The sequence below is a fragment of the Urocitellus parryii genome, chromosome 4 (genome assembly GCF_045843805.1).
Source record: "Urocitellus parryii isolate mUroPar1 chromosome 4, mUroPar1.hap1, whole genome shotgun sequence".
In the NCBI taxonomy this organism is placed as follows: Eukaryota; Metazoa; Chordata; class Mammalia; order Rodentia; family Sciuridae; genus Urocitellus; species Urocitellus parryii.
The window spans coordinates 10,479,884-10,503,422 of record NC_135534.1 but is presented as its reverse complement, the minus strand read 5'-3'; the positions used below and the strand labels follow the sequence as shown (position 1 = coordinate 10,503,422).

The 23,539-nt window shown below is 35.9% G+C and overlaps 1 protein-coding gene across 1 annotated transcript; it reads right to left on the bottom strand.

The window, feature by feature from the left end:
• Positions 1–288: 288 nt before the first annotated feature.
• On the bottom strand, positions 289–23,323 carry LOC113177700 (steroid transmembrane transporter SLC22A24-like). Its single transcript, XM_026382233.2, has 10 exons — positions 22,922–23,323; positions 21,962–22,065; positions 17,105–17,259; positions 16,856–17,024; positions 12,791–12,914; positions 9,163–9,278; positions 3,911–4,125; positions 2,023–2,131; positions 1,381–1,584; positions 289–349 (listed from the first exon to the last, which is right to left on the bottom strand). Exons 1-10 carry the CDS (start codon positions 23,321–23,323, stop codon positions 289–291), a joined length of 1,659 nt encoding a protein of 552 aa, XP_026238018.2.
• Positions 23,324–23,539: the final 216 nt, after the last annotated feature.

The following is a 23,539-nucleotide window of genomic DNA, read 5'->3' as shown; positions in this document are numbered from 1 at the left end:
TTTGGATGTATATTAAGTAATGGGATTGCTGGATTACAGAAACAAAGTTCCTTTTTCTATTGCTCATTTCAAGAATAATTTGAAACTATTTTTACAATGTTTTAGGACAAACCAATTGGTGAAATTACATGAACTCATGAATTATTTTGAAAATAATTTGTGTATTTAGTGATTGTAGTTGGCATCCATTTGTCCATTATATTTTTGGCTGGTTTTATAGATGTAAGAAACAATCTTGACTTTCCCCCACTTACTTTGCTCTTCTTTGGATCAACTCTTGGGGACTTCTTAAAACTGTGTTACTTTCATGGAAGTATCTTCCTGCTTTACTTTTCTTGAATATTTTGTGCTGGAAAGAAGAAATAATAAAAGAAACAGAGATGTAGGATAAATGCACAGACCCTGCATGCTACATAACAAGCTTTGTAACAAGCTCTTCTTTTAAAATTTTTTTCTTTTCTTTTTTTTTAGTTTTGATGGACACAGTACCTTTATTTTTAAATTTATTTTATGTGGTGCTGAGGATCGGACCCAGTGCCTCATACGTGTGAGGCAAGTGCTCTGCCACGGAGCCACAACTCCAACCCACAAGCTCTTCTTGATAGCTTTGTATCCAAGACTCCCTAGACATCATTGTGTCTTGATACCTAAGAATACCTGAGAAGACAGTGTTGAGTATTGCTATTCTTACCCTTGTCTTTTTAGACATTTGACCAATGACATCTTTGGAAAATTCAAAGGGAAAATGGAAATTTCTAGGGGTATTTCTTATTTTTTCCTCATTTCAAATTCTGTCATCCCATTTCCTCAGTTTCTCTCTCCCCCAAATTTCTACTACCCATGGCAATTGGATCCACTTCATTTCGATACATTATCATTTTTGTAAGTAAGGTTGTCCTGTTTTAGTCTCATAATCCTTTCTGACTGAAGCAGTAATCAATTTTGTATCTTTGATGCAAACTCATTTATTTCCTCCCGATTACATATCCAGCACTGGTTGGACTGATGCCTGATAATACCATGGTATGAGAATTAAGCATTTTAGCCTTCACATATTTATAGGAAATATAAGCACACCAGCAGTGTGCTTCCCATAAGGGTAGAGAATGTGTGCCATTCACAATAGGACTAATTTTGACCTTTTCACTGCTAAAGGACTAGTGCTAGATGGTCTATTCGATCCAGTCTCAAGAGGAGTGATACAGCTTTGTGGGTAGAGGAGAGCTGCCACTCAATAAAAGACATGGGGTCAAGCAGAAAGAGTTTAGATCTGAGCCTGTGTGTAGGACAGATGGCTGCAAATGGTCATTTGTTTCCTCATCACTGAGTTATAGAACAAAGCCATTTCCTATTTAGATGAAGACCAGGGCATCTGCTTACTTATTTTCAACATCCTGGAGGGTGTTAACAAGAGGCTGATTCCTGGTTTCTGGAAGGGGCAAGATAACAAGGCCAGCAAGGAGGGTGATGACTCCATAGATGATCCAGGGCAGATGGAGAGAATACCCCAGGAAGGTCATCAGGAGAGGAGCCAGTATTGCCCCTGTTCTTTGGAATACTGTAGTGATGCCTCCCAGTGTTGACCTTAGGATGAAAATAGCAATACAAAGAAAATCTTGTACAAATCTGTATATATATATGTCCTCACTTGTCAACTCCATTTTATTTTGGGAGACAATACAGCAGAGTATAATGCTTTGGCAACCAGCTTTTAATTGTGGCATTGACTTCTATTGATTCCTAATTAATCAGTTTCATTATTATTAAAATAAGAATATCCATAGCACCGATCCTGTAGAGTAGCTCTTAAGATTAAACAAAATGCTGCAGAAAAGGATGTGGTACATTGTGGGGCATAAAGTTTGTTTTAAATAATTGTGGGTTATTAGTTGCTTTTAAAGTTTACATTACAATTCATGTCTTGGATACATAAATAGTCTCAGTTTTCTCCCTGCAGTAAGTGTCAATTAGTTCAGAAAGTCCTGTTTGGAAAGCAGATAGAAGGTCGTTTAGCTCTTGTACCTGAATACAGTGGGGAGGAGCTCAATTTGGTGGAGAGCAGAACCAGTGCTGGCAGCAGAAACAGCTCCAATTCCCAAAGTTGCTAAAACCACACGCAGAGTCTGCATTTCTGGAGAGAAGAGACCAGGGAGAATAAAAAAATCTTGGTTGAAGAAATCTGTCTTTCCCTAACTAATTGTGAGGTGATTCTGTTGTAGGGTTTGCAGGTGAGAAACAAATGACAGACAAAATGCAACCCCTCAGAGATGACGGAGAGGTTGATAAGCTGCTGAATGCTGGGCTGAAACACTGAACCAAAGGATCTAAATCTCTTGCTTTAATTTTCTTTGAATATTTGAGTATTGCTCATAATGGTGGGAATAGAGAAATCAGGAAATATTTGTTTTTATTTACTCTGTCAAATTTTTTCAGGGCTTTTTCTGGAGGGCCTAGAACTATATGTGAACGAAAACTGAGGAGTTTATGACCCGTGTCTTTAACAGCTTAGAACTAAGAGTATGGGAGCAATGTGTGATGTGGGGCAGGTCCTCCTCCACATAGTGACAAAGGGATTGGACAATGTGAAGAGAGGCAAAAATTAGGAAACAATTCAGGATTTTAAAGCCTTACATTAGGAATCCTATTCAGAAATGAATAGTGTCATACTGGGAATTAATCACATACTTTTGAATAACTGAATTGACAAAGATTAAATGGTTTATTTTTAATTCAGTAAAATATTCTAAATAGGACTTTAAAAAATAGAGATTGTTCTCCTGTTGGGGGTAACAGTAAAGACTTCTAGTCTGAAATCCTACAAAATATGTGTCTGCTATGTGAACGTGGTGGAGCATGGAGACCATGGAAAGTAAGTTGGATAGCTTCTTAATCTGTTTCTAGTGTTTTTATTAGTGCATTATTACTGTACATAATAGTGGGGTTCATTTTGATACATTCATAAGTGCATATGACATAACTTGCTCCATTTCAATCCCTAAACTTCACCTTTCACTTACCTTCTCCATCCCTCTGATCCCCTTTCTCTACTTTACTGGTCTTCTATTTATTTTTTGATTTTAATTGGTACATTTTAATTATACATAAAAGTGGAATTCATTATTTGTTTCTTGCCTAGGGACAAATTAAAAAACTCTTAGAAAACATATTAAGATTATACTCTTGCTTTATTCCTCCTGTGCTCTTGCTTTCTGCCTGAAGACACAGGATTTTTATTTCATTGAATTCAAGAAGGCTTTCCTAAAAATATATTGAGTTTGGGAGGCTTTAAAAATCAGGAAGAGTCCCAGGGAGAGTATCACATGCCCACTTGGAGATGTAATTGCAAGGCCTACCCCCTCCATGATTGTTATGAAAAGTGTAATTGGGAGGGCCATGGGAGGATTAGATGAACTCTAGATAGGGCAAAGGGGTGGGAGGGGAAGGGAAAGGACATGAGGGTAGGAAAGTTGGTGGAATGAGATGGACATCATTTCCCTAAGAACATGTATGAAGACACAAATGGTGTGACTCTTTGTGTACAACCAGAGATATGAAAATTGTGCTCTATGTGTGTAATATGAATTGTAATGCATTCTGCTGTCATATATAACAAATTTAAAAAAGTGTAATTAGCCAGAGGCATGTGGTTAGTTCCTCTTCTAAAGAAATTCTTCATACCATTGGAACTGATGTTCAGCTTCATCATGGATGTGGTCAGGATAGCTTTGTGTCTGAACAATTCCATAAGGATATAGTCACAGTCAGAATCTAAGTCCTGCTAAGAGTTTGCCAATTCAAACCTTCATATTAACTGCAAAGAATCTTTGGCTTTTAATGATATTCTTGTGGCATCAGGAAGGTAAGATGATGTAATTCCTAAGGAACTTCCCCAAACCTTGTTCTCTCTCACCTTGGGGCATAAATGTGTTGACCAGAATGAAAACTCCTGCCAGGAAGGAGAACAGTGTCTGGTTTGTCCGACGACCCATGTAATTCAGAGTCCAAATGGAAACAAATCTGGCTGTGAGCATGATGGCTCCAAAGAGAACCTGGAACAGGAAGATATTGCTCCCCAGGTGCTGAAGGTTGAGTACGAGGCCATAAAAGGATACAGCATTTGAAAATCTGAAGTGAAAGGAGAAGAGACATTTAATAACATTTAGAGCCTAAGGAACATTCCCCAAGATTTTGAAGAGGACTCCTACAACTGATGATAATATCGGCCCAAGATGGCGTGTGGTCAATGATAATTATAGAATAGAATAATGGAACAATTGTTTTTTAGGCAGTGATCTTAAATTACCATAAATTATTGTGGAACATTATGTTCCACAGTAAGATTGTTTATTTGGTATCTGTTTTTTTTTCTTTTTGTAAATGTAGGCCTCTACTTCTGTAAAATCTCTTCTTATCAATACCTCAATACATGTTCCAGAGATTTTTTTAATGTTGTATCACTATTCTTGTTTGATTAGGAATTTTTAGTTTCTCCTCTCATTTCATCTATGACCCATTCCTTTTCAAAAGATAATTGTTTATTCCCCATGTGTTTATGTGATTTGTATATTTTTCTTGTTGATTATTTTTAATTTAATTCCATTATGATCTGATAAGATGTAAGAAAATATACTGATCATTTGTGTTTGTAAAGACTTGCTTTATGACTTAAAGCTTGGTTTATTTTGGAGAAGGTTTGTGAGCTATTGAGAAGAGAGTGAACTGTTATTGGATGAAATAGCCTATACCTGTCTGTTAGATACATTTTATTTATGGTATTCTTTAGATCATAAGTGTTATTTTTTTTTCTGTGACCAAAACCCTGACTAGGACAACTTAGAGGAAAAAAGTTTACTTAGTCCCATGGTTTCAGAGGTTCAATCCATGGTCAGCTGTCTCCATTGCTCTGGGCCCAAGAGCAGAAAGAACAGCATGGCAGTGGAATATTGGTTACCTCATCATTGTCAGAAAACACAGAGAAAGAAAGAGGAGCCAGGGGGACAAGACATAATCTCCAAAGTCACACCCTCAGAAATCTACTTCCTCCAGCCATGGTCCATCTGCCTATAGTTACCCCAGTTAGTCCATTCAAATTATTGATTAATTATTAATCCAGTTGGGTGTGGTGGCACATGCCTGTAATCTCAGCAGCTCTGAGACTGAGGCAGGAGTATCACAACTTCAAAGCCAGACTCAGCAAAAGAGAAGCTATAGATTTTATATTTGGATTACTTATCTGTCAATGAGAGGATATGTTGAAATCACTAGTATTATTGCATTTAAGTTTATCTTAGATGTGCTGTCATGAAGAGTTTGTTTTATGTACTTAGGTACACCAAAATGTATTTTTGAAATAAATATTGATATTATTATAATTCTTATTGGATTGTTCCCTTTATAAGTAGGTAATAGCCTTCTTTATCTTTTCTGATTGATTTTTTGCTTAAAATTTCTTTGGTGCACATGAGTATTGTAGTTTGTGTATGAGTTCTTTTGCGTGTAATATTTCTTTAACTATTTTCTGTAGTGTTGGCTTAGGGATCATGAATACTTTTATTTTATCCTTATCGTGGAAAGTTTTTAGTTCTCCTTCCAATATGAATGATTCCTTTGTTGCATATTGCAATCTTGATTAACAATTATTTTATTTCAGGGTTTGGATTATCTAATGCCAAGCCCTCCTGGATTTCAGAGTCTGAACTAAGTCATATATTATCCTTTCCGGTTTACCTCTATATGTGACTTGACATTATTCTCTGAAAACTATTAAAATTATTTCTTTCATCTGTATTTTTGTTTTTTTTTTTTGTATTTCACTTATAACATGTCTTGGAGAGATCTTTTCTGATCTTGCCAATTTGGTGCTGTACAAGCCTTCAGTATCTGGATATTCATCTCAAACCCAATGTTTCAAAAATTTTCTGTTATCATTTCACTAAATAGGTCATCAATGCTATTTGACTCTATCTTGCCTCCTTCCTCAATGCCTGTGAGCCTTAGTGATTGCTTTGTGATTGGTCTTCTAGACTTGATAATATTATCCTAGAGTTCTTATATAGTCTTATTGTAGTTTCATTTTTTTTCTTAAATACTATCTGAATGATCACCTTATCTCTAAGGGTTGAGATTATATCTCTGCATGCTCTAATATATTAAAGAGACTGTCATTTCACCTGAATTTTTTATTTTACTTATTGTGCCTTTTATTTACAAGATTTCTTTTTGGTTCTTTTTCAATATCTCTATATTTTTTGAATTTCTCATTCATATTCTGTAATGCCTTTCTTAGTTAAATCAATTTTCCTGACTTTTCTTGGAATTCAATCCTCTTTTTAAAATAGTTATTCTTTTAAATTATTTATCCAGCATTTTATATACTGCAATATCTTTGCTAGTCATTGCTAGTGAGTTATAAACTTTTGGAGGTTTTATTTTACCATAATTTTTTCATATTTCCTATTTTGAGATTTTTGCATCTGTTGGGATGGATTTCTCTTCTACTTTTATGTGATGATGGCCTTTTTAGGGTGCAAACTTTTCTTGGTGAAGTGTTTTTGGATATCAGGTTGTTGTAAATTGTTGAATATATTTCCAAGTGTGTTTCACAGTATAACTTTCCTGATAATTGTTTTGTGATGTATTTTAGTTTACTTTGGTAGCATATATTGTGTTGGAACTTGAGAATTCCACTTTCTATGAGAGTGAGTCCTTTTGGTAAGTCAGAAAATTGTGTGATATATAGAAGGGCATAAGGGTATACCCTTTGCGATTGCTCTTCTAGACTTGATAATTCTGCATATATTACAATGGTCTGGGAGCAATTTATGTTGAAACTCTTCATGAATGTGGTATTCACAGCCTTTGTGTTATTTCTCTCTGCTGTTTCTATAAGAACAGATGTTCATGAGTGAGCCCTGATTCCCCATGGTCATTCTTACTTGTGACCTGGTTGTCAGTTTGGGTTTTTCCCCCTTGTCTTTGTGTTATAGTGTTGCTGAAGTTTGAGTGGGTTAGGTTGTATATGGAGCAAGATGGACTGTCTCCTAGATTGGTTGGGGATGTAGCTCAGCAGCATAATATCTACCCCCATAAAGTTGAAGAGTTATACCAGATCTCTAACATCTCACAGAAAAAGAAAAATAAATAACAGCAACAATAGTAGCAAACAATATACAGTACTAAAATAAATACTGGGTCCTAACTTTAGCATCTTCAATACGAATATCCACAAAAACAGGAATGGTGGGGTCAGAAATTAGGAACAGCAATGATGACAAGCAGCCATGAACTAGATATAGTACTAAAGTAAATACCAGGTGTCAACTATGAATTCCACAATAGTAATAATTCTAACAACATTAATGGTGAGGGCATAAATTACATAAAATAATTTTTAAAATGGTAAAAATTCAATTCATTAAGAGAAAAAAATGGGCAAAGAAAGATTAGACTATTATAAAGAAGAAAAAGAAAGCAAAAGAGAGGTAGAAAGTGAAAGCCATAAAAAAGGAGGAAAATTTTTAAATATTGGGGAGAGAGAGAGAGAGAGAGAGAGAGAGAGTGAGTTTTGAGTATGAGAGAGAGAAGATAGGAGGGAGAGTAGCAACAGCACAAAACTCACTAACCATAAAAACAAATTATAAAATAAAAATATAATAAATCAGGAAAAAGAAAAAAAAAAAATATATATATATATATATATATATATATATATATATATATACACAAAGAAAACTGTAAATACAACTGGAAGAACAACAAAATCTAAAAGAACTGCCTTCATTATGGTGGTTGAAACTGAACAAGGATGGTATTTACTACTTATGCCAGACAGTACTTCCTTCCAATTTTTTTTCCTGGGGTATGAACATCTTTTAGCAAAGATTGGGGGGTTTATTAAACAGTTCCTCCTTTTGTACTGATTGATAGATCTGGAACCAAATATGAAATGGCCTGACTAAAACTGGTTGAAATGACTTAGATTTCCTGCTCATCAGTACAAGATACGGTGGAAAGAGAAACGCCATCTGATCCAATTTTGTCTAGAAAGACTAGATAAATGCATGCTTAAGGCAGGTATGAAGAAAGCTCTAAATGGAAAGTTCCCACAATTGAGATCTATCCATGATTGAAACTTTGTCATATTCTGGAGAGATCAGATCAATAAACCCATAGGGCCAGGCAGATGCCAATTTCTTCTTGTTTTCCCAATCTCAGACTCTTCTTGATAATTTTATGCATAGGATAACCAACTTCCCTGGGTGGAGGGGGCATAGCAGGTCACAGCACACTCCACCACCCAGGACTATGGCCTTTCAAGACTCAATCCTTCAATGTAATCATGCCTGCCTGTTTGGTTTCCTGAACCTCATCAGCTGATTGAGTGAGCCACAAGACTCTAAAGGAAAGTAAGTTACAGTCCCCTCTGTATCTCTGAACTAAATTGTCCTGGATGAAATATTTTTTAAATTAATTTTTTAAATATATGACAGCTGAATGCATTACAATTCATGTTACTCAAATAGAGCACAATTTTTCATATCTGGATGAAATCTTCATTGTGCCTGTTTCAATGGCATGCATTCTAGGCCATGTATTAGATGCCAGCCATCTGTGGCAATCTTTTCTATGGACTCATGTAGCAAAGGTTTTCCCCACATCTAGTGTGATTTTCATGAGTTGGCTTCTCACTTTGGCTCTCTCCCCCCAACATGAGAAACACAGAGCACTTTTCAATCACCAACTCCAAGTGTAGACTCAGAGTAAGGCAAGTCCAGGCTTCCTTTCTATTCTATTGGTGTCTCCATGCCAAGTTTTTCTCTTGTTTCTTTTTATGTCACACTTCCTATCTTTGATGACCCAGAGCTGTAGCCACCACTGTCTTGGCATTGATGTACTCTTTCATGTCCTCTGTTTGAAACATCAGTATATCTGGGCCTCTCTGAGTCTCTCACTGTCCAATACTGAATTTTAGTGAATTTCATTAAACATCTACCTCACTGAGAAGCAGTATTCCATTGCTTCAATTCTAAGCCACAGATAAATTGGAAAGTGCAGCCTTTTTCTGCTTTACCATATTTGTTCCTCATGGTTAATATTTTTGAGAGAAAAAATGTAGTTGCATCTTCAATATTTTAAAGTTACTAAGCACCAAATGGAACTTACCTGAAAAAGCTAAAGCAGCAGGTTGTCATAATCACTTTGGGTGCATGGAACAGTTGAAAAATTGATGGTTTGGTCTGGACTGCATCCAACTCCTTCTGTATGGTGGATTTTACATACTGAAACAACAAAAACAACAGGCATTTATGTCAGTAATTGGCAGGTATAGTGGTAAGTACTAGAGGATGAGATAAGTATGTTCACCATCCTTGAAATCTCTGCCTCATGGGGAATGTGGATGTTAAGTGATCTATCTCCTGTAGGGAGAGCTACAAAAACTGTGGGGAGAAATGGGAACTATATATGAATAAAGCCAGTTTAAATACTGAGCTTATGAGAGGGAAAAAAGCATTGGCCAAAAGATTTGCACTGTAAATCAAAAACAATGAAAGGTACATGTTTAAGGGTTTAAAGTTTCTTTTCTGTTCACTGGAAATGAGACTTGTCCCTCCAGTGATAGAATTAGAGTTTATCTCTGAAAATCAATAGAATTTATGAAAGCTAGGTCCACTTTATGGTTTGGTGTTGAGTAAACATTTTCTAGGATTATAGGCATGCTTCCTTCACTCATGATTGAAGTTACAGAGTTAGAGGGAAGTAAAGAGCAGGGGATCTATTATGGTGTGTGATTTGTACCCAGGCCAGATGTTATAGCAGATAAAATTTGGTGAAATGACAGGTGAAATATAATAGTTGCAAGACATTTGGTTTTAGGGTTAGAACTTTTATCTCTGCCACTACTATGTTACTTAATATTTTTGGGAAAGTTGGTCAACAGGTACTTGGTTACAGTTAGATAGGAGAAATCAATTCTGGCATCTATTGTACAGCAGGGTGTCTATTGATAATATAACACATATGTATTTCAAGAAAAGCTAGAATAAAGAATTTTGAATGTTCTTACTACAAGGAATAAATATGCTTACTCTGAGGTGAACATTACATAATGAATTTGTGCATAAGAATGCCACATAATATCCCCAAATATATAAATTTATTGTGCATCAGTTAAAAAGTGAAAGTAGCTGCTCTTTTTCTTACAGGGGTCATCTAAAGTTTACTCAATGTCATACATGTAAATATCAAATGTATTCAACACAAGAGAAGTCTCTTAATAATTTTCAAAATAGTAGTATTTTATTTCTGATAATAAAGCCATACTGAGTTGGGCACTGTGGAATGTGCCTGTAATCCCAGCTGCTCAGGAGGCTGAGGCAGCAAGATCACAAGTTCAAAGCCAGCTTCAGCCACTTAGTGAGACCCTAAGCAACTTAGCATGTTAAGTGCCCTGGGTTCAATCCCTAGTACTAAACAAACAACCCCTCCAAAAGCAAATAGAGGAATAGTTTTGAGCATTCAGGAAAACATGGCTGAAAATAAGGCCTAATTTAGAGATATGGTCCAGCATATGAGAGAATAGTATTTTAATAATTAATTGTAACTTTAATTGACATAATAATTTTACATATTTATGGAGTACAATGTATGTTTTGTATACATGGAAAAATTTGATAATTAACATACACATCACCTCAGGTGCAAAGTTTCTCAAGATCTCAGGAAGATCCAAACTCATAGAACTGCCTCTGCCCACCATGCTTGTATCATCACATGGAGCTATACCCTGACCCCCAGAACCTTAACACTTAAATGAGGCCCAAGTGTGGATGAGACTACTAATGTGTTGTTCTCTAATCCTAGAACCTGTATTTGTAAATCCATGAAACTAAAAGAGACAACACTTGTCCCAAACTTATCCAACATATACTGATGATACAAGCATAGAATAACTACTGTAGGCATTCCTGTTCAAAAAGGAGATTTGAGACAAAAAATATTCCATAGCAATTATGAAATCAAGCTAGGCAAAGGTTAGAAATTCTGCAAGTAGGTCTCAAAGCTTGGAAAATTGAAACAATTTGGCTCTCACTCACAACCTCTTGCCTCTTGGCTCCAACTGAATTTTCTTTTCTTTCATGAAGGATACAAACATATTTGCCTCTAAAATGTGTTCCCAGCTAACTTCTCAGTGGTAGCATTTTTGGGAGCCTTTCTCATTTGATACTATTTCTGTTCCTTTCAGTCAAGTTGACAATGTTTTTTTCTGACAAATATTGCTAAAAAATATTGTGGACTTGCTATGAATTCACTGGGGTTTGCAAAAAAAAATTGTAACACCAAAAACATCTTTGACATAAGTTCTTCTCTACTTTGGATTCCTGAAATGGCTGAGAGAAAATACATCTAAGTATCCCAGAAGTCCTGTTGTTTGATTGAGATTTGATCTTTCTTTTTTATGTTTTATTTGTTCTAGTTAGTTATATTATAACTAATAATTAGTTATATTATCTCCTATCAAGTTTGAAGCCCTTGGTTCAATTTCTAGCAGTAAAAACAATTATAATGGACTTCAAGCACATGCTATAATAAAATAAGACTTTTGGGGACATTGAGCATGTGTCAATTTATTTAGTGGATCAGAAGGATGGAATAATGTTGTAGTCAGAGAAGCTATTCTTTGTGTTTTTCTTTATCAACATTTTATCCTATAGGGCATTTGCTTTCTTTCAGGGCTAATGTGCGAGAGTCTATCAGTTGTCCCTCCAACAAGCAGTTTGTATGATGCCTGAAATGTTTTTTAGCTTCTTTTTTTATCAGTTAACCCCTAATACTTTTTGGCCCATTAAAGTTAATGTGAGGGCTGGGGATGTGGCTCAAGCGGTAGCGTGCTCGCCTGGCATGCGTGCGACCCAGGTTCGATCCTCAGCACCACATACCAACAAAGATGTTGTGTCTGCCAAGAACTAAAAAAAAAGTTAATGTGATTACTTCCTCACTGTTCTCTCAAAAATTCTTTTGATGTGACTTGCCATAACACCCTTTTTGTAATTGCCTCTTAATTTTGGGGTCCTATATTAAAATGTAAGTACTTAAAGGCAAAGATTCTGATTCATTTCCATTAATATATGTATTAACATGCTGCCACACAATAGATGCCTAAGTATTTTTAAATGAGTTAATGAGAGTATTCTTGAATGAGCCACATGAGAATGTGGCTCCTAGTCATGAGGAAGGAAACTTCGGGGTGGGAGGGAGAGTTTTCACAGAGGTGCAATGTTAGTACTTTCTAATGAGAACAATATTTAATGTCAACAGAAGTAGGGGAGAACTTTTTTATATTTTACTGTCATGCCTGTATTTTGTAGAAGAGCATATGAGTCATATTTGTTGCACACTAAATATTTATTGAGTTACTGAATAAATGGATGGAATTAAAGTAATAATTTCAATGCTATCTTTTGCATGTTCAATTACTCTATTATTGGCTTTCTGATTTCCCTTAAAATGGATCATGATTTATTTAAATAACGAGAAATGAATTAGTGTAGAATTAATGTACTTCCATCAGCGAATTGCAACATCTATGTCCAAATACATGACAAAAGCAAAGATACATTTTTTCAATGCTGCCTCTCTACAAGGATGAATCCATGGAGAACCAGGACAGAGATGTTAAGATCTCACTCACAGAATTCCCATTTAGGGCCTGTAGTCACCCCAGGGACACAGAGATCCGCCTAGTGTGATTATGAGGTCATGTCATTTCATCCCAGTCCCCCTTCCAGATCACCTCTATGGTCAGGGTCTCTTCAGCATTCTTTTTTCCATTTATGTGTGCAACTCTTCTAAATTCCTTTACACCCTTTTCTAGCTGATTTGTGACAATCAGCCACCGGAAGGACTCCACCAGCTTCCTGATTAATGAAGACAAGGAAGGTACAGTAAATGCTCAACTACTTATTTTCTAAACAACCTTTAATTTGAGATTTCTTTACCCTTTCATTTATACATACTTTCTTATTATGGCAGTGTAATTTCTAACCAAATTTTCCTCTTCAACTGGCCTGGGCTTTCACTAAGATAAGGGACATATCTGGCCATTAGTGTGTTAAAATAATTATAGAGATCAATAAACAAGAATCAAATGGCATAACTCATTCATTTGCACTTCAATTTTTATTTTGATATATAATTCAAATATCATAAATTAATGTTTTTATAGAGCCCTATTCAGTGAGCATCAGACCCAATGGTAAAAACGAAAAGCTTTTTCTCTCATCAGAAAAAAGGCAAGTGTGTTCACTTTCACCACTTATTATCAACATAGTACTGAAAGTTACAGACTGATTAATTAGGCAAGGAAAAGAAATAAAAGGCATCTAAGTAAAAAAGGTAGAAGTATAATTATCTGTTTGCAGATTATATGGTCTTCCATGTGAAAAATCCTGAAGATTCCAGAAAAAAGCTATTTTAAATAGTGAATAGGAAATGCAGCAAAATAGCAGAATACAAAGTCAACATAGAATGTCAGTTGCATTTATATACAATAACAGTGAACAACCTGAAGAGAAAATTACAAACAATTCCATTTACAATATCAACAATCAGAATAAAATATTACAAGTTAACCAAGGACTTATAAAATAAAAACTGCAAAAAGTGGCTGAAAACAAGAAAGAAAAGATAAAACTAATGGCTATTCATCTCATGTTCATGGATTGTAAGTCAATATCATTATGATAGCAATACTATAGAAAGTGATCTACAAATTTAATGCTCTCCCTTTCAGAACACTAATGATGATTTTTGTAGCAATAGAAAAACATATTCTAAAATTTGTATGAAATCTCAAAGGACTGTGAATGGCCAAAATATTCTTGAAAATGGATAGAGTTATAGGACTCACACTTTCTGATTTCAAAATTTACTATAAAGCATCAGTAATCAAAACAACATGGTACAGGCATACATAAAGACACACTAGTAGGATAGGGTAGAGAACCTTGAAACAAATCTTCACATGTATGGCCAAATGATTTTTGACAAGAATGTAAAGACAGGGGGGGTGGTCAGAAATGACAGTCTTTTTAACAATGAGGCCGGGAAAACTTGATATCTACATAAAGAAGAATGAAGATGGATTATTGCCTAATGCCATATAGAAAAATTAATTCAAATTGAATGAAAGACCTAAAATGTGAAACCCAATACTAAAACAAAATTATAACAAAACAGGACAAATACTCATGGCATTGTCTTTGGGCATGATATCTTGGATAGGACGTCAAAAGCACAGGATACACCACCAAAATGGGAGGCAAATTTGACCCATTAAAAAGTATTAAATTTTTGCACCGAAAGAAATTCTCATCAGATTTAAAAAGGTAATATAAAGGATGAGTAAGATACTTAGGGTTTATATATTTGAAAGGGATTAAAATTCAGAATATATATAGAGAACACCCAAAAGTCAGTGGCAACAACAAAAATCAAACAATTCAAAAAAGGGCCAAAATTGGAGTAGGCATTTATCCAAAGAATGTAAACAAGTACTTGAAAAGATATTTATTTGTATACATTTTTTCCAGATGTAGAATTCTTTGTCAAGAAATGAAGAAAGGGGCTGGGATTGTGGCTCAGCATTAGAGCGCTCGCCTACCATGGGCGGGACCCGGGTTCGATTCTCAGCACCACATAAAAATAGAGGCATTGTGTTGTGTCCATCTATAAAAAAGATTCTCTCTCTCTCTCTCTCTCTCTCTCTCCTTTAAAAAGTAAATGAAGAAAGAGCCTACAGAATTTCCTCAGAAAGTAAATGATTGAATGTTTTCTTTCATATGTGAAAGCTATGGAGGAAAGAGGAATAAAATAATGAGCTAATGAAATAAAAGCATGAAGACAGATCCTAGAGATGGCAGAAAAATCTTTGCCAGTTACTCTTTCAACATGGCATTAATATAAGAAATATATAAAGAACTCAAAAAACTTAAAAAAACCTCAACAAATAGCCAAATCAAACTTTGGACAAAGGAACTAAATAGACATTTCTCAAAAGAAGAAATACAAACTGGCAATTAAATATGTGAAAAAATGTTCAACATCCTTAACAACTATGGACTTGCAAATCAAAACTGTACTGAGATTTCATTTCACCCCAGTAAGATTGTCAAGCATCAGGAATATAATAATAAACACTTGCAATGTCATGGGGAGAAAGGAATATGTTTGTTATGTTTAGAAAAAAGAATAGGAAAAAGTGTTGTGGGCTCATCATGAAGAGCTCTGGAGTAGTCCGAAACAAAAGACTAGATGCATGGATATATAAGTAGACCTAAAAGAACTTAGTGGTGAATGACAAAAAGTAAGAAAGAGATTGGTCAAAGAACATGGTGCATTTTATTTGTTATGCTTTAGATATGATGTCCCCCAAAAGCTCACATGTGAGACAATGCAAGAAGGTTTGGAGGAGAAATGATTGGGTTATAGCTTTAAACTAATCAATAAATTAATCCCTGATGGAATCAACTGAATGATAATTGGAGGCAAGTGGGTGTGGCTGGAGGAAGTGGTCCATGGGGAGTGTGGCTATGGGGTATATATTTTTTATCTGGAGAGTGGAGTATCTCTATGCTTTCTGATCATCATGTGAGCCACGTGCCTCCATCACACTCTCCTTCCATGATGTTTTGCCTCACCTTGAACCCTGAGGGATGAATCTAGCCTTCTATGGACTAAGAACTCTAAAACTGTAAGCGCTCAAATAAACTTTTCCTCCTCTACAATTTTTCTGGTGGGTCTTTTAGTCACAGTGAAAATGACTAAAAGTAAAATGCAGTGAAAAAGTTGACTAAAATAAAGTTCATCATTGGTGGGACTGCAAATTGGTAAAATCACTTTGGAAAGCAGTATGGAGATTCCTCAACAGACTAGGAATGGAACCGCTATATGATCAGCTATTCCAGTCTTCACATATACTATAATGATACACGCATTTCAATGTTTATACCAGGGCAATTCACAATAGCCAAGTTATGCAACCATTGTTGGTGTCCATCAACAGATGAACAGATGAAGAAAACATAGTACATATACACAAAGGAGTTTTATTTAGCCATAAAGAAGAATGAAATTATGTTATTTGCAGGTAAATGGACAGCATAATGCTGAGTGAAATAAGCCAGACTCAGAAAGTCAAAGACTGAATGCTTTCTCTCATATGTGGAAGGTAGAGAGATAAAAGGAATAAAATGAAAGGAGCTCATGAGAATAGAAGGGTGAACAGTATAGTAAAGGACGAGTCTAGGGTGAGGGAGGAAGAGATGCCAAGGAGAAATACTGGGTATGGAAATTAACCAAATTGTGTTATGTGTATGTATGAACAAATCACAATGAATCCCACTTTTATATATAATCATAATGCACCAATTAAGAAAGTAAACATGTAGAAGAGAGACCATATGAGTAGAGGAAGACATTCAGAGGGAGAGAGGAGGGCAGGGGAAAGAGAGGCACTGGGAAATGAGTTTTATGTTATGTGCATTTTTGAGTATGTCACAATGATCCCCACTCTTATGTATTATTCTGCACTCATGAAAGTATAATAAAATTTTAGATTTCTTTCTATTGCAATTATTTCATGATAATTTTGTGCCTAGTATGCAAAAATGGTGATTGCAAATTGCCAATCTCCATTCAAACTTCCTTTCTATTTCATCTCTTCCATCTTGAATGGCAAAATGTGTGTTAATGGGGACATCGCTTAGGACCAGTATTGGGACCATATAAATACCCAGTGACACAACCCTTATGTTCTCATTTTGGCCTCCCTTGGAAAGAATGTGGAGACTGTTCATACCTGGAGGGTAAGAGGAGGACAAGCAAGGGTATGGACACAACTAGGTGGAGTGTGTACCACTTTCGAATGGCAAAAGCCAGTCCTCCAAGGAACATCTGCCCGATACTATAGGAAGACATCATCAGGACTATTCCCACAGACTTCCTTTGGGATGTTGACCATTCTGACACTGGAAGAAAACATGTACATAATTGATTTAACGGTCAATTCAGGCATGGAGAAAATGAAGGTCTCAAATTATCGACTTACTAAGAGAAAAAGCATTTGCCGTAATAGTCGTGACACTCAACCCAGCCCAGAAGCGTAATATGCAGTAAATGAGGAAGGTGGGGGCAAAGGCTGCTGCAGTGTCAACGATGCCCAGCTGGAGTAAGCACCACTGGTAGACCACCTTCCGCCCAAACCTAAGAAAGATTGGAAAACAGCTAAGCTTATTTCAGAACAAAAATAATATGGAGAAAACAACAAAAGAAAATAACTTGAGATTTAGTGTAAATGTTTAACAAGTAGGACATTGTACTTGAGGTCTAGTAGAATCATAATACTAGTCAACAATGAAAATCACAGATGTAAGCATCCCTGTCAGTTCATCTGCGAGTGATGCCAGAATGAGCATAAAAGCACATGGCATAAGAGGACCTCGATGCCATGTGGAGCCATATTAAGAAGAGAAAATATGGGAGGTGTCCAAAGGTCTTGGGAAATGTATTTCAGAAGGCAACCTGGCAACCATTCCTTTTACTAAAGGAAGTGATAAGAGGTCCACAGAGGAGAGAAAGAGGAGAGATAGAGAATAAGAAACAGAAGGGCAGATTACACAAAAATAATGAGAAATATTTGTGTCAGGGAGCTGCAGGGAATGGGCTCATTGTGGAGTTAACTTGGACAAAGTTCCATGAGCTGATACAAAATTTTCAGCAATATTAATTGTTATGGTTTAGATGTGGTGTCCCTCAAAAGTTCATCTGTGAGACAATGTAAGGAGGTTCAGAGGAGAAATGACCTAATTAAAATAATCCCTGATGGGATTAACTGGGTGATAATGGGAGGCAGGCAGAGTGTGGCTGGAGGAAGTGGTTGATTATGGGCATGGCTATGGAGTATATATATTTTTATCTGGTGAGTGGAGTCTCTCTCTGCTTTCTGATCACCATGTGAGCTGCTTCCCTCAGCCACACTCTTCGGCCATGATATTCTGCCTCATGTCAAGCCCTGAGGAATGCAGCCTGCTTTCTATGAAATAAGATCTCTGAAACCGTGAGCCTTCAAATATACTTTTACTTCCCTACAGTTGTTCTGGTTCAGTCCTTTAATCACAGCAGCAAAAAGCTGACTAAAACATTAATATATGGACAAAAATTCAGTTTTAAATATTTGTGTATAATATTTGTTACTTTAGCAGTCTAAGTCATAAAAATCTTATGAAATATGTTACCTTCTGTAACAAATGTAGGTTCATGCAACATACATTGTTACTAAACTTGTATGATAGAATTCAGAATAGAACTGTCTTTTTACAAGCCATGATTGAGGACATGATGAAACATGGAAAACTGAGAAATGAAAACACAATAAGTAAAATAAATAAATTCTCATGGTAATGGTTACTGGAGCGTCAGAAGGAGATATGAACAGGTAGAGCACAGAGAATTTTTAGGGAGATACTCAGAGGGTGCCTACTTGATGTTATACTTTTGCCAAAACAACTAAAGCCATGTAACACAAAGGTTCTGTAACCTATGGTAACCTATGTACTTTTGTCAATACCATATAAATATTGGTCTATCAGTTATAATGAATATATTACACTAATTTAAGATGTTAATAATATGTGAGTTTGTTTGTGGGAGGGGTTATTGGGAACTCTCTGTACTTCAAACTCAATATTTCTTTATACCAAAAACTGATGTAAAAAATTAAAGCTTATTGCCAGGCATGGTGGTTCCTGGCTGTAATTCCAGTGACTCAGGAGGCTGAGGTTAAAGGTCAGCCTCAAGTTAGCAAGACCCTGTCTCAAAAAAACCATTTTTTTTAAAAAAAGGCTGGAATTCTCAGTGGTGGAGTGCTCCTGGGTTCAATTCCAAGTACCACAAAAATTAAAGCTTATTATTAAAAAAATTTTCAGAGTAAAGAGGACATACATTGCAGTGTTAATATTAGAGTTAGATGTGGTTTTAGGAATGCTGTGGGAATCAAAATAACTAACACTGGAAAAGAGAATAGGAAAAAGTGTTGTGGGCTCATCATGGAGAGCTTTAGAGTAGTTTGAAACAAAAGACTAGATACACGGATATACAAATAGACCTAAAAGAACTCAGTGGTGAATCAATAAAAAGTAAGAAAGAGATTGGCCAAAGAACATGGTATATTTTATATAGATTTAAATACCAGCATACTCAAACCTATTACATATTTTCTGGCATGTACACATGTAAATAGTAAACACATGAAACATTTCTCTGTGGTGAAGGATAGGAATGAAGACTAATGGGAATTCATGAACATGAATGGGGATACACAGGGGAAAAGAGTCTTTGCCCAAGCCATTAAAGATATTGTAGATGGGTAGAAAGAAAAGACCTATCTTAGGGTAAAAGTAAATGCTATTAAAAAGGTATAAAGGCATAGATGGATATTGCATTGAACATAATAAATAAATTTGGGTGTGTTTGAAATCTGAAAAAGAAAGACATCAAGACTGGAAAACTTGAGTGATCTTGTGAGAGAACAACACGCATAGAGTTATAGTGGTATAGAATGGCACACATGATGAGTTATTACTATAGGCAGGTTTAAACTACTTGATTTCACTGGGATTTATTGATATTTCTTTACTGTCCTCACTCCTCTCACTATACAAATATTCTTATGCTAGCAAATTTCAACTTGTCCACATCCTTGATCTCTTCTGTGACCTAAATGTTCACATATACAACTGGCTACCTGAGTCTCCACGTGTATGTCCATTATGGTTTAGACGTGAGCTGTTCCCCCCAAAGTTAGTATGTGTGAGATAATGCAAGAAAGTTCAGAGGTGAAATGATTGGGTTATGAGAGTATTACTTAATCAGTACATTAATCCAGTTGAATGAATTAACTGGGTGGTAACCACAGTTGAGGAGGGTAAGCCTGGGAGAGATAGATCCCTTTGGAGTTTATATTTTGTCCTGGTGAGGAAAGCTCTCTTTCTCTGCTTTCTGGTGCTATGTTCCTGGCTGAGGACCATATTTCACAATACACTTTAGTATATATTATGAATCACCAGAAAAGAGGAGCTTGAATGTTGCAAACCAAAATAATAATATTGAGATGGAAATGTTCATTATTCTGATTTTGTCAGTATATATTATATGCATTTATATTTATCAGTATATATTGTATACAGGGAGATGGAAATGTTCATTAACCTCATTTTATTAATAAATATCACATAGTACTTCAATTATAATTATTATGTGTTTATAATTTTTTTAAAATGCTTAAGGTGATCGAAATGTTAACCACAATGTTTTGATCATTACACACTATTTGTATGTATTCAATGTATATAAATACATCAAATTTATGCACTCCATAAATTTGTACAACTAAAATAATTAATATAATGTTTCTTTGCTATCTTCAATAATTTCCTACTTTCCTAGATCTGATAGGGCCATCTTACAAATCTCTGTTATGAATACTGAAATCAATCCTCTTACAACTTATCTCCTGGCTGCTACTATTGCCTTCTATCAAATTATACTCATAATCCATTAGTCACATCCCCACCATTGTTAAATCTCTTATTAAGCATTTCTTTGAGCTTTACATAACACACAAATATGCAGATCTCAAATGTTTACAAGTTTAATTATTTTCACAAAACCACTGTACCTTTGTAATCAGTCCTCAATCAATAGAACATCATTTTTAAGAAGAAACCCTTCTCAGACTCTTTCCTGGACACCATTCCCACCAAACATATCTAATATCATGAACTTTATCACCATATATTAGTCTGTATGCCTGGATCTTTTTAAAAGTTGAAATTATGTATTATGTAGTTCTGTGTCATGTAATGTTTTCCCCATGTTATTGCATATGGCAATAGTTTGTTCTTTCTCATGGCTCAATAGGAATTTATATAAATATACCATATTTTTAATTCTACTGTTTATGGATATTAATGTGAATGTATGCTCAAAGAAAACCTACCTATTCATTCAACTGTTTTGTTAATTCTTTCTACAATTCAGATTGGTAGTACAGAGGCCTGAAAATTAGGGGAAATAAATTTGCTGACTCAGAAATCTGTACAGGCAACAATTAACTGTGTCAGGCACTAAGTTATAATTTTAAACTAAGACTACTAGGTGGCTTTGAACATCTGCACTCCCATCAATGTTCTTGTGGGAGACATGCTTGGGTGAGAGCCATGGTTGATTGCCTTCTCTAGAAGCTCTGCCAGGATTCGAGAAGCCACAAATTTCTCATCTCCAAGTTGCATCCTCCTAAATTCTTAATAATTACCTTTACTGGTTACAAACATTACCTATTAAAGTCATTTCACAAGGACCATCATCCAGGTTAAAGGTCCAGTGATTTACCATCCTATCAGGCCCACGGTGTTACTCAACTCTCAGATTTTATAATGGTGATTATTCTCTGTATGTGTGCCTAGACTGCATGTGTGAAATGATGAACAGTATAAAAATATCTGTACTCATTTATAGGGTCTAGGTGGTTCAGAATATTGCCAAGGCCAGGAACATACTTTTAAACATGCAACTCTCCTTCCTCTCCCTTTGTTGAATTAACTCTTACTCATACACCTCACATTCTGCATTGGCTCTGCAAATTACTTCCTGAAACTGATATGATTTACATGACCTTTTCTATCCTCCTTAATGCAGCACAGTGAATTTCTCACAACAAATTGTAACTTCCAGTTTATGTATCAAGCACTAGTATTTGATTGTAGTTTCCTAGAGTCAGAAAGTGAGGCCAGTACACAGTTCAGAACAAAGCCGACAGAGCTCAACAAGATTTCTTAAATAAAGGAATGAATACTTACTGAAAACTTAATCTGACCAACAGTCCAAAAGAAAGTGAGGTGACACTCACCTGTCTGAAAGAAGGCTATATATCAGACTTCCCAACAGTGACCCAGTCATAAACAGAGTTTGAACCATTGGTTTTAATGACTGGGATTCACAAACCAGGTCCCACTGGAAGAGAATCAAAAAAGCACATTGGAGTTTTAGAAGAATTTAAGTCTTTAAAATCTTTGCACTCCATGGAAAAACTTCCACATATGATGTATGTGATCCTCTGCTTTGTGGATCCTGCCCCGATCTCCAGCTTCACCGACAGTCACTCTCCCCTGGTCGCCCTTCCTCCACTTATTTCAGCCCTTCAAGTGCACTTGCCTCTCTCTTGCCTCATAACTTTCCAATATTCTGCACCTTTTTTTCTACATGTCTTTATTCATTTTACCTTCAGGTCACCAATTCCCTTTATTCTATTAACTTATACACATTCTTTTGCTATTACAATTTAAAACATATAAAAACACATTTTAAGAAATTTCAGATACCAAAAATTTGAAAGTTTGTTTTTTTTCTCATCATCTAAGTGACTTAGGGTCCTGCCTTTGACTTTTCTTAGCAGTCCATACTTCAATTACTAGAATATCTCTCATCCTTGGCCACACATTGAATACTTAAAGAACATAAAAAACACGAGTGCTTGCCTGTGCCCAGAGATTCTGATTTATTTGCTCAGTGTCAGTTTTTCAGCAAGTATTGAGAACCACTGACTTAGTAAAATATTTGATCACTTTTAAAATCATAGATATTCTTCACTAGATTAAATGATAATTATAGGTTAAATTCATTAACTCCAATACTATATATTCTCAACAGCATTGTAGTGTAGATAAGCAATTGCTACCTGCAGAAGGAAGGAAGAAAGTTTTAATTACAGTACACATCTGGGGACTAAATATATAAAGCAAGTCCCTTCTTGGTATTACCTCCAAACTCTTTGATCATACAAACAATATATTTGGATGAAGCACCTTACCTCAGTTATGATGGTGGAGGGGAAATAGCTTCTGTCATATACCCAGCCATCGCCACAGGGCTCTGTGTCTGGCTCAGTTGTATTGGTGACAGTTTCATTCAGGTGAAGGAGTTGCCACTGGGGATGGATGAAGCGACGGCACTTCTCTGGTTTCAGGTTTGAGTCCAGTGGAATGGAAATCCTCAGGAGGGCATCTTGGCTGAGGGTCCCAGTGTCATTACCAGAGGAAGTGTCATTGTCCAGAATCTGAACCCAGCAGCGATGATCAGGAATTGCTGCAGTGAAGTTCTCCAGTACAAAATGAGGGTATGTTAGGAGGTTGGTGATACAAAAGAAAACTAGCTGAAAGATTTGGAATCTTCCCAGGCCTCCAGCTTGATCCAAGAGCTCATCAAAGGACATTGAGGCTGAACAGGGGATCACCTAAAGGAATAAATTTATGGAGGTCAGAAAGAGAAAATGCTTCCTTTCACCAAGACCTGTAATGTGGTGTTGATCCCCATTCAGTTTTCTCCTTGAGGGGTTCTGTCTCACTGCTGCAAAATAATGGAAAGATCTCCTCAGAGTCTTTGGGTTTAGATAGGGAGACAAATTCAGTAAAGTTACAGAAATATTTGG

Excerpts from the sequence above, each read along its gene's own strand:
- LOC113177700 (XM_026382233.2), bottom strand. The coding sequence starts at position 23,323 with ATGTCCTTTGATGAGCTCTTGGATCAAGCTGGAGGCCTGGGAAGATTC. Across the intron at positions 4,126-9,162 it reads TGCTGCTTTAGCTTTTTCAG|ATTTTCAAATGCTGTATCCT; the intron begins GTAAGTTCCATT and ends CTTTCACTTCAG. Across the intron at positions 350-1,380 it reads CTCCAGGATGTTGAAAATAA|CACAAAATATTCAAGAAAAG; the intron begins GTAAGCAGATGC and ends TCTTCTTTCCAG.